Consider the following 18,279-nt stretch of genomic DNA (forward strand, 5'->3'; position numbering starts at 1 on the left):
AGTGTAACATTTAGCTCCACTTTAAACCATCACAGTCTATCTCGAAAACGGATAAAGGTTATTGAACAAAAACATTTCGTTTGATTTTATACATTTACCCACTTTCGTGCAAAACTTGAACCAATTGGCACATGTTTAAAGGATAGAAGTGGCGCGCTTCAAAAATTTCCCAGGAAACTGTATTTTGCACGTAAAATCCGGCTGAGGTAACATTTTCTTCAAACGGTTAAATGGTATCTTAGGCCAAAGTCCCATACACTGGTGGCCAAATATGAACCACCAGTCTCGCTGTAGAGTTGTTTAAGGGTGACTGTTTTTGCACATACGATCCGAACGAGGGTTACAGTTTTTGCACCAAGAATCTTAATCGTGCGGATACAAATGGTGTCATTTGGTGAGCATTAATTGCAGCTCAATTACAATCTGTTGCAAAAGGAATTAGTCGATTCGCACAGTTTGTCTGTTCGTCTGCTCCGACCCATCGTTCAAGCCCTATTTGATATAGCGTAACACAGCTACAGTAAGACAGATGTTCGAATGGCTATACAAATGGCTGCTGGTCCAGGCTAAGACAAAAACCTTTTACCTCATTTTCCTAGCTCAAATAGGAACCGAGCATCAAGACCCTCCAAATTGGGGTTCTCCACGGAGCCTTTTCACACGTATTTGTTAGAGCGGTACCGCACTGTAATTTCCTTTTACACACATCAAAAAAAGGTTCTGCATCACCCCATTACCCACAACTCCTGAAAATAGACGTTGACTGTGGATATTGTATCACAGACATAGTCCCTTTAACTGTTGAGAGATGTCAGTAAACCCGCACAAAGTCGTAAACAATCATACATGAGCAGCGCCTATTACATGGAGGAGGTCCGACAGCCGATCAGTTCCAGTCATTTCACCAGGAATGAGGCACACGGCTCGTGTTGTCTGTAGTTCAACCATGCATAAACGGTCAATAGCGCGGTTCGATCGCGTCCGCATTGTTACTTTGTGCCAGGCAGGGCTCTCAACAAGCGAAGTGCCCAGGCGTCTGGGAGTGAACCAAAGAGATGTTATTCGGACATGGAGGAAATACAGGGAGACGGGAACTGTCGATGACATGCCTCTCTCAGGCCGCCCAAGGGCTACTACTACTGCAGTGGATGACCGTTACCTACGGATTATAGCTCGGAGGAACCCTGACAGCAACGCCACGATGTTGAATAATACTTTTCGTGTAGCCACAGGACGTCGTGTTATGACTCAAACTGTGCGCAATAGGATGCATGATGCGCAACTTCACTCCCAACGTCCATGGCGAGGTCCGTCTTTGCAACCACGACACCATGCAGCGCGGTACAGATGGGCCCTACAACATGCCGAATGGACCGCTTAGGATTGGCATCATGTTTTTACCGATGAGTGTCGCATATGCCTTCCACAGACAATTGTCAGAGACGTGTTTGGAGTCAACCCAGTCAAGCTGAACGCGTTAGATACACAGTCCTGTGAGTGCACCAAGGTGGAGGTTTCCTGCTGTTTTGGGGTGACATTATGTAGGGGCGACGTAGGCCGCTGGTGTCGGTGGACGACAATTCGCGCCCCCATCGTGCACATCTTGTGAATGACTTCCTTGAGGATAACGACATCACTCGACTAGAGTGGCGAGCACGAATCCTATCTAACATGCCTGGGATCGATTAAAAAGGGCTGTTTATGGACGACGTGAGCCACCAACCACTCTGAGAGATCCACGCCGAATCGCCTTTGAGGAGTAGCACAATGACCTACAGTGCCTGGATGAACTTGTGGGTAGTATGCCACGACGAATACAGGTATGGATCAGTGCAAGAGGACGTGTTACTGGGTATTAGAGTTACCAGTGTGTACAGCAATCTGGACCACCAGCTTTGTAGGTCTCGCTGTATGGTGGTACAACATGCTATGTGCCGTTTTCCTGGGCAATAAAAATGGCGGAAATGATGTTTATGTTGATACCTATTCCAATTTCCTGTACAGGTTCCGGAACTCTAGGAACCGAGTTGATGCAAAAAAATTTTGATGTGTGTAAATCCACCCAGAATTCCTACGGGTAGCACTAAGTTACTACGGCCTGGATAATTGCTTCTAATATGTAGTGATGTGTACAAACCTTCCTCTAGAATCAACCTGTTAGTGAAAACCGTATCAAAATCCCTACATTAGTTCCAGAGATAAGCCATAACATACAGATAGAAAAAGACGGCTGGGGCTTTTATAATATTTGTAGAAGATACAAATAAACGCGCTAGGTGCCTCTATGATACGTATCTTACAACGGAGAGAGAGAGAAGGTTTAAATATTGTGGCGCTCACTCATACCTGAGTTGTCACACTGCTGTGAAGCTGACCAGCCTAGGTCTCTCCGGAAACACGACAACTCATGTTACTTAGGCGATGAAGAGTACAATTTCCTGAAACATAGAGCGTAATGAATGCAAATTCAGCGAACCAGCACGTGCGTTATAAGACATTGCGGTTGAGAGCAGTCTGTGAGTAATGGTCCTTTAGAGACGTAACCTAGCTCACGTCTGAACAAAGATCTACTGTAAACAGAACCTGGATTCATCCGCAAAAATGACGTTTTGCCATTCGTGGACCCAGGTTCGTCGTTGAGTACACCATCGCAGGTGCTCCTGTCTGTGATGCAGCGTCAAGAGTAACCGCAGCCATAGTCTCCGAGCTGATAGTCCATGCTGCTGCAAACGTCGTCCAACTGTTCGTGCAGATGGTTGTTGTCTTGCAAACGTCCCCATCTGTCGACTCAGGGATCGAGACGTGGCTGCACGATCCGTCACAGCCATGCGGATAAGATGCCTGTCATCTCGACTGCTAGTGATACGAGGCCGTTGGGATACAGCACGGCGTTCCGTATTACCCTCCTGAACCCACTGATTCCATATTCTGCTAACAGTCATTGGATCTCGACCAACGCGGGCAGCAATGTCGCGATACGATAAACCGCAATCGCGATAGGCTACAATCCGACATCTATCAAAGACGGAAACGTGATGGTACGCTTTTATCCTCCTTACACGAGGCATCACAACAACGTTTCACCAGGCAACGCCGGTCAACTGCTGTTAGTGTGTGAGAAATCGTTTGGAAACTTTCCTGATGTCTTCACGTTGTAGGTGTCGCCACCGGCGCCACCATTGTGTGAATGCTCTGAAAAGCTAATCATTTGCATACCACAGCATCTTCTTTCTGTTGGTTAAATTTCGCGTCTGTATCACGTCATCTTCGTGGTGTAGCAATTTTAGTGGCCAGTAGTGTATTTGTTACAGCGGTACGGCACTGTAACCTCCTTTTATAATGGCTGATCCACCTCTAGCGAGATCTTATGGTCACTGCCGCATTACACAGGAATGCCAGGATACTTTTGGTCAGATACTGTGCAAGCTTCGCTTAGTGATGCCGCCGGACGGCTGAGACATCAGCTGACGCTTCGCTCTGTCGCAGGTCCGACAAGCAGCGGTACGACCTGGTGATCGTGGAGCGCCTGCTGACGCCGTGCTTCTACGCGCTGCAGCACCTCGCCGGCTCGCCGCCGCTGGTGGGCTTCGTGTCGCTGGGCGCCTACCCCTACACCTACTGGAGCCACGGCAGCCCCGACAACCCGGCCTACCTGCCCAGCTGGGTGCTGCCCTACTCCGACCACATGACCTTCTGGCAGCGCCTTTACAGCACCTACTTCTGGCTCTACCTCAACTACGTCTGGTTCTACGTCGTGCTGCCGCGGCACGACAAACTCCAAAAGCAGTACTTCGGGCCCGAGGTTCCGTCCATCTATGAACTCGAGAGAAATTTCAGTTTCATGATTCTCTCCAATCATTTCATCGAAAACTACCCCCGGCCGAACCTGCCAAATTTCATAGAACTGACTGGGCTCCACGTGAAACCGGAACTGGAGCCTCTTCCGAAGGTACAGTATGACTCATACAAATCCATAGCAGTGTATAAAAATGACTTTTTTAATAATAATATTAGCATTTATGCAGGGTGTTACAAAAGGTACGGCCAAACTTTCAGGAAACCTTCCTCACACACATAGAAAGAAAATATGTTATATGGACATATGTCAGGAAACGCTTACTTTCCATGTTAGAGCTCATTTTATTACTTCTCTTCAAATAACATTAATCATGGAATGGAAACACACATCAACAGAACGTACCAGCGTGATTTCAAACACTTTGTTACAGGAAATGTTCAAAATGTCCTCCGTTAGCGAGGATACATGCATCCACCCTCCGTCGCATGGAATCCCTGATGCGCTGATGCAGCTCTGTAGAATGGCGTATTGTATCACAGCCGTCCACAATACGAGCACGAAGAGTGTCTACATTTGGTACCGGGGTTGCGTAGACAAGAACTTTCAAATGCCCCCTTAAATAAAAGTCATGAGGATTGAGGTCAGGAGAGCGTGGAGGCCATGGAATTGGTCCACCTTACCAAATCATCGGTCACCGAATCTGTTGTTGAGAAGCGTACGAACACTTCGATTGAAATGTGCAGCAGCTCCATAGTGCATGAACCACATGTTGTGTCGTACTTGTAAAGGCACATGTTCTAGCAGCACAGGTAGAGAATCCCGTATGAAATCATGATAACTTGCTCCATTGAGCGTAGGTGGAAGAACATGGGGCCCAATCAAGACATCACCAACAATGCCTGCCCAAACGTTCACAGAAAATCTGTGTTGATGACGTGATTGCACAATTATGTGAGGATTCTCGTCAGCCCACACATGTTGATTGTGAAAATTAACAATTTGATCACGTTGGAATGAAGCCTCATCCGTAAAGAGAACATTTGCACTGAAATGAGGATTGACACATTGTTGGATGAACCATTCGCAGAAGTGTACCCGTGGAGGCCAATCAGTTGCTGGTAGTGCCTTCACACGCTGTACATGGTACGTAAACAACTGGTTCTCCCGTAGCACTCTCCATACAGTAACGTGGTCAACGTTACCTTGTACAGCAGCAACTTCTCTGACGCTGACATTAGGGTTATCGTCAACTGCACGAAGAATTGCCTCGTCCATTGCAGGTGTCCTCGTCGTTCTAGGTCTTCTCCAATCGCGAGTCATAGGCTGGAATATTCCGTGCTCCCCAAGACGCCGATCAATTGCTTCGAACGTCTTCCCATCGGGGCACCTTCGTTCTGGAAATCTGTCTCGATACAAACGTACCGCGCCACGGCTATTACCCCGTGCTAATCCATACATCAAATGGGCATCTGCCAACTCCGCATTTGTCAACATTGCTCTGAGTGCAAAACTACGTTCGTGATAAACACTAACCTGTTGATGCTACGTACTGATGTGCTTGATGCTAGTACTATAGAGCAATGAGTCGCATGTGAACACAAGCACCGAAGTCAACATTACCTTCCTCCAATTGGGCCAACTGGCGGTGAATCGAGGAAGTACAGTACATACTGACGAAACTAAAATGAGCTTTAACATGGAAAGTAAGCATTGATTGATTTTTTTATTGATATTTTTACTTTAAGTCGTAACTGGTACCTGAATTTTGGTTGCTGCCTCCTTGAATGATCAGATTCTGCAGCAGTTGTTGACATATTGCAATTTGGAGGAAGTTATTGCTCTTTAAGGTTTAAAATACGACTCTGTTAGTCACTTGGCCGTATTGCGGATAGCTTTGAGCCCACGTTTTCGTAGATTTTCATACCTAAGGGACCACTGTTGTAAGTAAGATCAAACAGCAATCTGCTTTTCGTGAGAAAAGGAGATTGCTTGGCACACAAACTTCCTTCAAACTACACGTCCTGCTACATCAAAATTGGTCAGTGGAGTTCAGCACCATACTATTGTACAAGAACATAATCCAGTTACTGAAATTAAGTAATTATGAGAGTTTGTCACTTATTGATTGAAAACTATAGAGAATGCACTTCTTTTCCTGTATTTTAGTAAACTTTGTACACTTACAATGCTGTCGATTGATAGACGGCAACAACAATGAAGTTCTATTGAAACGCCCCCTTAGAACAATTTATACACGACTGTGCTGGTAAACCTCTTACACTATTTTTAGCGCAACGCAATCTGACTATCAAAGATCCCTGCAAAAGAATGGCCCTGAGTAACATTAAACTATACCTTTCAGAAATCACTTACCTCACAAAAATCTTCGTTACTCGAACTACTGCAATACAGCGAGCACCACTACTGCCAGCTAAATAAAGGATTCAAATTACGGGAGACACTAACTACTGATAGGGATAGTTAGCAAATGAAAGATATTAATAGAGAACAAACACTGTATTTACCTTAATATCATCAAAAGTCATAATATATGTAATTTCAAAACTCCGCCATCTCTCTCCTCACATCCACCACTGCTGGCGGCTCACCTCTAACTGCGCAACGCTACGCGCTGTTAACAGCCAGCTGCCTAACACTACAATGGCAGACAACAATGCAAACTAGCCACAGACTGCACACAGCACAGCCAGTGATTTTCATACAGAGCGCTACATAACGTTGCCAATATAAAAATCTAAACAGCCTACTTACATAGCGCCCATGCTCCCCACAAAAAAATTTACAAATTTTTTTGGCCAGTGGCCAATAATGTTTTGATAAATTTTTTCATAATTACACTAACAAAGATATCCAATGCACACACTTATTGATACAATGATGGTCAAAAGCTAAAATTTTCTCACAGTCCATAAAGTCCTGATCATTCATCATAATAGTAATTACAGTTTCTTTTTCACAAAGTCTCATTAGTAAAAAAAATTGCACACAGAAGTAGTGGATTTCCATGCAGTCTTGAAGAAGTAGTGGTGTCCTTCCAACGGAAAGACAGTGCTGACTCTTGACATGCTGACAGGTAATGGGCCACAATGGAGCAAACCCACAGCAGAGTCATTCGACGTTTTGAAGAAGATTGGTAGGTAGGACATCACAGAGCAGACCCACTGTAGTCCTGGTAGAGAGTATGGTACTGGTGAGTCATCAAAGGTGTAGACCCACTGCAGTCCTTGTAGAAATAATGGTATTGGTGAGTCATCAAAGATGCAGACCCACTGCAGTCCTTGTAGAGATTGTGGACAGGCCCACTGTAGTCCTGGTAGAGATTACCAGCAGCCATCTGTTGTGACTGTGTGGGTGCACAATCACCATTGAAGAGTCTTGCAGTTACTATAGCAAGTCCATAACCACCACTTGTGCACTCACAAACTTTTTGGAGTTGTCCTTAGAACCAGCAATGCTGTTATCCAGTCCCTTGCTGAATTATTAACACACGTGCAAACACTAACAGTCCCTACTTCTCACATATTGTCCATATACTATGACCAACAGAAATGTGTGCAGTGAAATGAATGCTTACAAGTTACTTAATTTGTTGAACTGGTGTCAATTACAATGTTATAACATGAGAATACAATTACAAAGGTACAAAATACATCATTAAAGAACATAACAATACAGATAAGATTTGTAGTACAGGCTTTACAAAAGAATCGAAATAGACATATACATCAGTGCTACAGGAATTATGACATAAGTAAATACATAAAAGATCAGAATAATTATTGAAACATCAACTTCACACATGAGCATTAAAACAGAACAGAATACATAATGTCTAAACATCTTTACAAAGAAAATACCATATTATTAATGCCAATTATATTTGAGGATAACAGTATTCCTCATCATAGTGAATGTAACTTAATATTAAAAGAAGAAAAAATTCTATGAAACTACATAGAGACAGGAAGAAAACAACTACACAAGGGTACACAAACACATAGTGGGATAACACAAAAGGAAAGGACAGGGTTTGTTTCATTGCAGTATTTTGCAAACAAAACTTTCTTTGCTTCTTGGAGATCTCCCTTCATTCATCATTATTCCCAAAAGTCCTATCTAAGCCTGCCTTCTGTATTTTGTTCACATCCTCTGTCAAAAATAGTTTTTCTCCACTGTACAGTATCCTTCTTTTTCGCCCAAACCATTTTCATATAGCTTCTCAATACATTTCTTCCAAGTCATCATAGTTAGTTTCTTATATAGTCTACCCCCTCTTAAGCTAACTTAAATCTACTGAGCTCAGATATATATACCAAGGGTCGAGGCAATGCAGCATCACATAAAACAATTAATATAAACAGCAATGAAAAAAAACGCAGATTTGCGAAGCAAGCAGCATTAAGAAATTAGCTAATATAAGGCATTGAGCAGCAAACAATAAAAATGAATTATTAGTAAAACTGGCTTAACAGAATAATACAAAGTCAAATTCAATAACACTATGCCTGACAAACAGCAGCAACTTATACCTAAACATGACATAGCTCAAGCAGAAAAAATATTACAGTAAAAACAACAATGCAGATAAGGGAAATGTATATTCACATCTTAATGTCTATGTAATCAAAGTGGTGCACTACAACAACTTACTGTAAAAAAAATATTACCATGTACTTGAAAAGAAAATTATGTGTCCAGTTACTGTTACTAGTCCCTTCTTATTGTTCTTTCCTTTCCAAGTGCTCCTTTTTTAAAGAATGTGGATTACAAAATTATCATTTAATAGATCTGTTGACAGAAAGTGTTCACATTAGCAAATGCATTTTATTTTATAAAACTAATGCTGCAACACAGCTGGAAACCAGATATTAAACAAAATGAGCAATCTCTTAACTACAATGACAATAGATGTAAAATGTTTCTAATCATTTCATTAGGCATTTTAGTAAATATCATAAATTATGAGCTCCACAGTGTAATCATATGTTTTCAAGTTCGACCATGTCGTTTTTGCGATGCTTTCTACAAAGGAATGTCATTATCGGAGGTTTAGGCCTCCTTTTTTTTCTACCTGTGCTTCCGGAAAGGCACACCCTAATGGCTAGTTCTCCAGGTGTCTGACACAGCTGTGTGCCGACGACGCACTTGCAGGTGGTCACTTAACTTTCTTACGGAAATATTTATGACAGCAGTTTCCGCTACAGTGACAGTCTCATATAAAAATTTCACAGGTCGAGAATTTACGTTGCAAATGTGTAGAAACAAAATCCTATGAATATAACAGTGTCCAAAAAAATTTTCGCCGGCATTGTGATACATTCACGCATTTACACACATTTCATAACTCTTAAAGTACGATTCTTGGTTTCCAACATCCTTTTCCACAAGTCAAGTGTCGCTAACTTCTATTCATTATTCATATACATATAAACACATAATCACATTCCTCATATATTGTAGCATCATCTTATTGACATAAACATACCTCAACAGCATAATACACATCGTCGTCGTAAAAATAACATCATAACACCTCAGTCAAATCTCAAAAACGTCGTAGCTTCCTGCAATAATTTCAAACCATAAAAAATATTCTCTGCTCATTTCAATAGTGTCACCAGCCTCAAACGTACTTTAAAAATCGTGATCCCATACCAAATATATCATTCAAAGCTCTGATAATATCACAATGGGTCCAAAAAAATATGAACAATTTACAAAGCACAGACAAAATACAATTTCGTAAGTGTGAAGTTATCCAACTGTGTAATTGCGTAAACATCTGTCACTGACGTAGTAAAAAAGTTTGTCTCTCTCAGTTAAACGATCAGATAGGTGTGTAATTTGTGTGTTAGAGAAATATGGTACCAATGTGTAAAGTTGTATAAGCAAATACCATATTAGCTAGGGCTCCTTGTGCTTGCCAAACATGTGGTACACAAAGTAAGCATGTACCCCCCTGAGGATTAATGTAATTATACCCTCAGGTGTTACAGATTACAAGAATGGAATGAAATGTATTACAGAAAACCTTTGTATCATTGTATTTCAAATATGTTTGAAAATAAATGATTTTAGTACAAAATTAATCACTCAAATACGTGTACTGTAGCGCTAAACTGTGCGTCTTGCTGTAAAATGATCTCTGTGGAAGTGTCGTAGTTATTGTCCTCTGAAAGCTAAGTTCTGCAGAAGTCAATGTACTTACCTCATGATAAACAAAAGTGAAATGCTTTGCGTATAGATTTCTTAGTTATTACGCTTATTCTTGTGATGAAGAAATTACTGTGCTGTAACGTATTGTTGTGCTACGGAAAAGGCTGTCTCATTGTAGCTATACCACAAAAGTTACTACTAAAACATGTTTTACTTTCCAGAAGAATTCAGAAAAACTGTGCAGATATAAAACAGAAACAACGCAAAAGCAACATTGTAAATTGTCACTCATTAGTAGCGTCGTGATAAAATCGTGTAGCTGTCACATAAACTAACCATTGTCTCATCTGGTATCTCACAGAAAGTACTTTAAATCCGGAATGTATTTTCAAGTAAACCAAAATGTTGCATTAACATCTCATTAGCAGTACAGGTATATGTTCTTTTTCTCGGAGTCAGCCGGCGCATGTGTATGCCTGCGGTGCGAGTCATTGTCTGCCCCTTTGTTGCCGCGCGTCGTTACTGGGATTAGGAGGCCTAACTTCCACAAATTCGCCTTGCCGAGAGGGCCCAGCTCTGTTTAAAGCTCGCCAGTTCTGATGGAATTCAGGTCTGTCGTTTTGTCGGTAGTTTACACAGTTTCTTTCGTGTCGGTCACGTGGTGGAGAATTTCTCCCTGAATCGTAACTGCGCGCTGAACTGTTGCGTCTGAAATTATTCTGTCTCCCTTGATAATAATAGTTCTGATTACCATAGTGTCTGTTTCTATGGTTATCTCTGTCATATTCATTACTACGGAAATGCGATCTTTCTCTGTAACTATTACTCTGCCAGTGGTTGTCATATGGGTGGTTTCTCTTTTGGTCATGATTTACGTTATAAGAATAGCCTTGTCGTGTATTATTTCCATCATCGCGGAATTGTGACAGATGTGACCTGTAATTGTTGTACTCCTGTTTTCGCGTTCTGCGACTGTCTGTGTCAATTTCTAATTCTTGTAAGAGTCCCTGAAAAGCTTCAATGTCGTCTTTGCAACGTCCTGCTAAAATAATATGTCGTAAATGTTCAGGCAGTTTGATTAAGCAAATGCGGATGAGTTCTGAGGGGCTGTATGGGTTTGACAGGTATTGATTCTTGTGCAACATGTCTTCAAAATATTTCACAAGACTGGAAAATTCAGATTGTTCGAAGTGTTTCATCATTATGATGCTATGTTTTGCTCGGTCTTGTGTAGCTTGAGACCAATATGCTGAGAGGAAGGCATGATAAAAATCTCCTTCACTGTGACAATCGTGAATGACCGATCGCATTCTTGCACCTGGTTCATTCTCTAAGTAGCCACACATAAATTCTAACCTGTGCTCCAATGACCAGTTTGGAGGGAAACAATGGGAGAATTGATGGAGCCACGCTTGTGGATGAATGTTGTTGGCAGAATTCTTAAACGTTTTGAAGTTACATGTAGTAATGAACAGCTTATAGTCAAAATCATCGTGTCGGCGAGTAGCATGTCGGTCATGGTTACGTCGTGTCGGCGGCTCGATCTCAAAATTCGGTGCACATTGCCAATTTCTTTCATAACTTCCGAAATGCCCTGTGTTATTATTTTGTGGCTGTTCCATATTTCTATGTCCCTCTTCCCGTATTGGAGCGCGAGTGTCCTCTGAAATACGTAATTCTTGTATTACCTGTGTCAGCTGATCTTGTACTTCCCGGATTTCTCTTTGGTGTTGCGTATTAATTTCATTCAGATTTTGTTTCAGTTTCCTAATTTGTTCGCAGTCTTCTGTGTCATTAAAGACTACCGGTTTTGTGTCATTCAGATTATCATCTACCTTCGCAGATAAATTATTTAGCTGATCTGAAAGTTCAACTACTTTCTCTGATAATGAACTAATTTCCTCCATGTGTCTTTCTGAACCAATTTTCAGAGTATCTACTGTGTCCTTTAAGTTTTCCTGAGTTTTCGCAAGTTGCGTAACCGAATCGGTAGATGCAACTGAGTCCATTTTAGCTTGCAAGGTCTCATGATTTTCATGAACAATAGTTCGCAGTTCTTTTATGGCTGCTTTGTGATTCTGTAATGCATTTTCATGACGCGAAAAAATAGGTTGGAAATGCTCACAAATTTGTGTTTTTACGTCATTACAGACCTTCTGACATTTCGATTCGATGTTATGTAACTCAGTAGTTAAATCTTCACGTGTTTGTTCAAGTGTGGTGTCTAACTTTTGAAGATTTTGTTCCATTGTGTCTAACTTTTTTAAGATTTTGTTCCACTGTGTCTAACTGTTGCTGTGTTTGTCTCTGGTATTGTTCCATTGTGTCTAACTTTTGAAGCTTTTGTTGTGTTTGTCTCTGATTTTGTTCCATTTGTTGCATTAATTGTAATAACAATGCATTAGTGTCTGGAATCTGTTTCTCTACGCTTTTCGGCAGTGCATTTGCACCAGCAACATTCACATTTTGACAAGCAGAAAATGTGTCTTGACTCATTTGAGAAAACGGTGAGGACGCAAAACCTGAATCTACAGTATTTGCAAAATTGTGTCCTATCATTTCGGATTCCTGAGGCGAGCTGTTGCCGACCGATCGATCGATAATGCTTCCCTGTTCACAACCTGTTTCACTGTCTACACCATTATTTGCCGCCCGCTCCATTTCCCTATGCACAATTACCAAATTACTACTTGGAACGTCTGTTAATTCACTACACAGTGGTGCTGATAAGCTACGCTCGTCGTCACTATTATATCTCAGTTTACTTTGGAGCCTAGTGTTACGTTTTTCACACGCCATTATTGTGACAATATTTCACACGATAACACAGAAAAACACAATTTGAAGAGCAAAAATAAGAGAACACATTAATATAGCACTGAAAATAATATCTAGTTAATTGCAGCTGCGAAATACTTGGTGCAAATCTACATGCATGCCACAACTGTTTTACAGTACAACAATGAAAGACTGCAACTACAAAGGAGATTCTCTCTACATTTATGCGCTAGCAATAAACAAAAGCTACACTAAATACACAAACTACAAGAAAAAAATCAGAAGATTCCAGTGAGGTATCCTGGCAGGGTCGCCATATGAAACATCCCCTTAGAACAATTTATACACGGCTGTGCTGATAAACCTCTTACACTATTTTTAGCGCAACGCAATCTGACTATCAAAGATCCCTGCAAAAGAATGGCCCTGAGTAACATTAAACTATACCTTTCAGAAATCACTTACCTCACAAAAATCTTCGTTACTCGAACTACTGCAATACAGTGAGCACCACTACTGCCAGCTAAATAAAAGATTCAAACTACGGAAGGCACTAACTACTGATAGGGATAGTTAGCAAATGAAAGATATTAATAGAGAACAAACACTGTATTTACCTTAATATCATCAAAAGTCATAATATATGTAATTTCAAAACTCCGCCATCTCTCTCCTCACATCCACCACTGCTGGCGGCTCACCTCTAACTGCGCAACGCTACGCACTGTTAACAGCCAGCTGCCTAACACTACAATGGCAGACAACAATGCAAACTAGCCACAGACTGCACACAGCACAGCCAGTGATTTTCATACAGAGCGCTACATAACGTTGCCAATATATAAATCTAAACAGCCTACTTACACTATTCCTTTTCCAAAAACAAGATATTTCTGTTCTTCACTTCCAGAAAATTTGTATACATAAAAGTTTGGCAACTCTTACACATACTTCACTCGGTTTTATCACTAAAATATCAATATTCATTAAATGTAACAATACGTTCTGAGCGACGGCCTAGCAACACGTCCTCTTTCCACAAGATACAGATTAACAGTCTTTTTTTTAATAAAATCAATTGTCTTTTTTTTGAGTCCATACACAAAGAAAGCAAATGAAACATTACAACTAACAACTAATGTGAGCCAGTGTGCAGCAACAAGAAAAATAAATCAGTAGTAAAACTGGCTTGACAGATAATACAAAGTGAAATTCAGTAGCACTATGCCTGGCAAACAGCAGCAGCAAATGCAATAACTTATATCTAAACATGACAAACCCACAAGCAGAAAAAATATTACAGTAAAAACAACAATGCAGGTAAGGGAAATGTATAATCACATCTTAATGCCTATGTAATTAAAGTGGTGCACCACAACAACATATTGTAAAAAAAATATTACCATGTACTTGAAAAGAATATTATGTATGCAGTTACTGTTATTAGTCCCTTCTTATTGTTCTTTCCTTTCCAAGTGCTCCTTTCTTGAAGAATGTGAATCATAAAATTAGTATTTAATAGATCTGTTGACAGAAATTGTTCACATTGGCAAATGCATTTAATTTTATTTTATAAAACCAATGCTGCAACACAGCTGGAAACCAGATATTAAATGAAATAAGCAACTATGTAAAGCAAAGGATAAAAACATCATTCAATAGCCATGTCGCATTTCATAAGTCAGTAGAAATTCTCTCAACTCTCGTAGAAAGACATTTGTCATAATCAGGCGTGCAGATGTAAGAATATTTCCCATCAATTCATAAGCATTCAGTAAGTAGCACAAAGTACGTGCTCCACAGTATAATCATGCTTCCAAGTAATAGCGTGGCTTTTTCTCCAGGCGACTGGCACAGCTGGGCGCCAATAACGCATTGCGTCAAGGTCACTTAGCTTTCTTACCGAAATATTTATGACAGAAGTTTGCGCTACTTTGACAGTCTCATATAAAAAAGGTTGAGAATTTGCGTTACAAATGTGTAGAAACAAAATCCTATAAATATAACAGCGTCCAAAAAATTTTCGCCGGCATTGTGATACATTCACGCATTTACACACATTTCATAACTCTTAAAGTACAATTCTTGGTTTCCAACATTCTTTTTCTCAAATCAGAGTCCCTAACCACTACTCATTATTCCTTACCTTATTACACATATACATATTCGTCAACACTTCTTCAATATTTCATCATAATAAATACGAAGCATAATCAAATTCCTCATATAGCATCAGCTAATTGATCATAAACATACCTCAGCAGCATAATACACATCGTCGTTGTAATAATAACATCATAACACCTCAGTCAAGTCTCAAGAACTTCGTAGCTCTCTGCAATAATTTCAAAACCTTCAATAAAATCATCTACCTCAAACCTACTTCAAAAATCATGATCCCTTACCATATACGACATTCAAAGTTCTCATAGTAGCACAATGGTTCAGAAAAAATATGAACAGTTCACAAAGTACAGACAAAATACAATTTCATAAGTGTGAAGTTATCCAACTGTGTAATAGCGTAAACATCTGTCACTGACGTCGTAAGAAAATTTTTGGTTCTCTGTTAAATAATCACATAGCTGTGTAATTCTGTGTTGGAGGAATATGGTACCGATGTGTAAAGTTGTATAAGCAAATACCATATTAGCTATGGCTCCTAGCGCTCGCTACACGCTTAGCACACAAAGTAGGCAGGTACCTCCGGAGGATTAATGTAATTGTACCCTCAGGTGTTACAGATTACAGCAGTGGAATGAAATATATCACGGAAAACCTTTGTATCTTTTGTAATTCAAAAATCTTTAAAAACAAATGTTTTAAGTACACAATTAATCACTCAAATACGTGTACTATAGCGCTAAACTGTGCGTCTTGTAAAATAATTCTGTCGAAGTGTCGTAGTTATCGTCCTCTATAAGGAAAGTTCTGCAGAAGTCAATGTTCTTACCTCGTAATCAACAAAAGTGAAATGCTATGCGTATAGATATCGTAGTTATTACGTACATTACCGTGATCAAGGAAGTGCTATACTGTATTATTGTGCTACGGAAAAGGCTGTCTCATTGTAGCTGTACCACAAAAGTTACAACTAAAACATGTTTTACTTTCCAGAAGAATTCAGAAAAACTGCAGATATGAAGCAGATACAGCGCAAAAGCAATAATATAAATTGTGTCACTCATTAGTAGTGTCGTGATATAATCGTGTAGCTGTCAAATAAACTAACCACCGTGTCATCTGGTATGTATCAGAAAGTACTTTAAATCCAGAATGTATTTTCAAGTAAACCAAAGTGTTGCATTAACATCTCATTAGCAGTACCAGTATATGTTCTAAGTATGTGAGCCTTATAGTCGTTACGTAATCGTGTAACTAACAAGCAAGAATGTACATACAATAACACTGTGTCGTCTGTTTACTATAACAGTGGATTCCTAATTACTGTCTAAATAAGTTCCGCAGGCTCTTAACTGGATAGTTAACTTTAAATCATTGTTGCACATTAACAGTTTCTATGTGTGTCAAAGCGTACTACTAATGTGAAGTGGAAATTTTTATACCAAAGACTATGTTAGAAAGCAGATTATCTCTCAATAAACGGTTTTACATGTGAAATGTGGTGCAATCCTTTTACCCTTTCTAGTACGCATGGTTTCAACTTATTTATCATATTGTGTACTTCAGTAAGGAATGCTAAAATTTTTCTGAAGGTTAGCGTCTATGTTACTTTTCTCGGAGCCAGCCGGCACACGTGGCTGCCTGCGGTGCGAGTCACTGTCTGTCTCTTTGTTTGCGGGCGTCGTTATTAGGATTAGGAAACCTAACTTCTACAAATTCACCTTGCCGAGAGGGTTCTGCCCTGTTTGAATCCCACCAGTTCTGATGATATTCAGGTCTGTCGTTATGTCGGTAGTTTCCATAGTTTCTTGTTTGTCGGTCATGTGGTGGAGAATTTCTCCCGGAATGGTAACTGCACGCTGAACTGTTGCGTCTGAAGTTATTCTGTCTCTCTTGATGATAATTGTTTTGGTTCCCATATTGTCTGTTTCTATGGTTATCCGTGTCATATTCATTACTACGGCAATGCGATATTTCTCTGTAACTACTATTCTGCCAACGGTTGTCTGTTTTGGTCACGATTTACGTTGTAAGAATAGCCTTGTTGTGTCCAGTTATTATTTCTTTCATCGCTGAATTGTGACGGATGTGACCTGTAATTGTTGTGTTTTTGTTTTCGCGTCCCGCAATTGTCAGTGTCAATTTCCAATTCATGTAAGAGTCCCTGAAAAGCTTCAATGTCTTTGCAACGTCCTGCCAAAATAATATGTCGTAAATGTTCAGGCAATTTGATTAAGCAATTGCGGATGAGTTCTGAGGGGCTGTATGGGTTTCACAGGTACTGCTTCTTGTGCAACATGTCTTCAAAATATTTCACAAGACTGGAAAATTCAGATTGTTCGAAATGTTTCATCATTATGATGCTATGCTTTACTAGGTCTTGTGTACCTTGAGACAAATATGCTGAGAGGAAGGCATGATAAAATTCTCCTTCACTCTGACAATCGTGAATGACCGATCGCATTCTTACAGCTGGTTCATTCTCTAAATAGCCACACATAAATTCTAATCTGTGCTCTAATGACCAGTTGGGAGGAAAACAATGAGAGAATTGATGAAGCCACACTTGTGAATGAATGTCGTTGCCAGTATTCTTAAGTGTTTTGAATTTACGTGTAGTAATGAACAGGTTATAGTCAAAGTCATCGTGTCAGTGAGTCGCATATCGGTCATTGTTACGTCGTTTCGGCGGTTCCACCTCAAAATTCGGTGTACCTTGCCAATTTCTTTCGTAATTTCCGAAGTGCCCCGTGTTATTGTTTTGAGGCTTTTCCGTATTTCTAAGTCTCTCTTCCTGTGTTGGAGCGCATGTATCCTCTGAAATATGTAATTCTTGTATTACTTGTGCCAATTGATCTTCCCGGATTTCTCTTATGTACTGTGTATTGATTTGATTTTGTCTGAATTTTCTAATTTGATCATATTCTTCTGTGTCAGTGAAGGCTATGGGTCTTGTGTCATTCAGATCATCATCTACCTTTGTACATAAGTTAGTGAACTGATCCGAAAGATCGGCTACTTTCTCCAATAGTGAACTTTTTTCCTCAGTGTGTTTCTCTGAACCAAGTTTCAGAGTGTCCATTTGTGTTGAAATCGTATCTACTGTGTCCTTTAAGTTTTCCTGAGTTTTTGCAAGTTGCGTAATCGAATCGGTAGATGCAACTGAGTCAATTTTAGCTTGCAAGGTGTCGTGATTTTCATGAACAATATTTTGCAGTTCTTTTATGTCTGCTTCGTGATTCTGTAATGCATTTTCATGACACGAAAAAATAGGTTGAAAATGCTCACAAATTTGTGTTTTTACGTCATTACAGACTTTTTGACATTTCGATTCGATTTTAAGTAACTCAGCAGTTAAATCTTCACGTGTTTGTTCGAGCGTTTGTTCCATTGAGTCTAAC

General features: G+C 40.1%; 1 protein-coding gene across 1 annotated transcript in view; it reads left to right on the plus strand.

Moving 5' to 3' along the window:
• Window positions 1-18,279, plus strand: part of LOC126177153 (UDP-glucosyltransferase 2-like) — a 115,385-nt gene that overhangs the window by 56,485 nt on the left and 40,621 nt on the right. The window contains exon 4 of the mRNA XM_049924429.1: window positions 3,487-3,949. Coding sequence (XP_049780386.1) covers window positions 3,487-3,949 — 463 coding nt within the window. The remainder of the gene's footprint in view (window positions 1-3,486; window positions 3,950-18,279) is intronic.

This window comes from Schistocerca cancellata, chromosome 3 (genome assembly GCF_023864275.1).
Source record: "Schistocerca cancellata isolate TAMUIC-IGC-003103 chromosome 3, iqSchCanc2.1, whole genome shotgun sequence".
Lineage (NCBI taxonomy): Eukaryota > Metazoa > Arthropoda > Insecta > Orthoptera > Acrididae > Schistocerca > Schistocerca cancellata.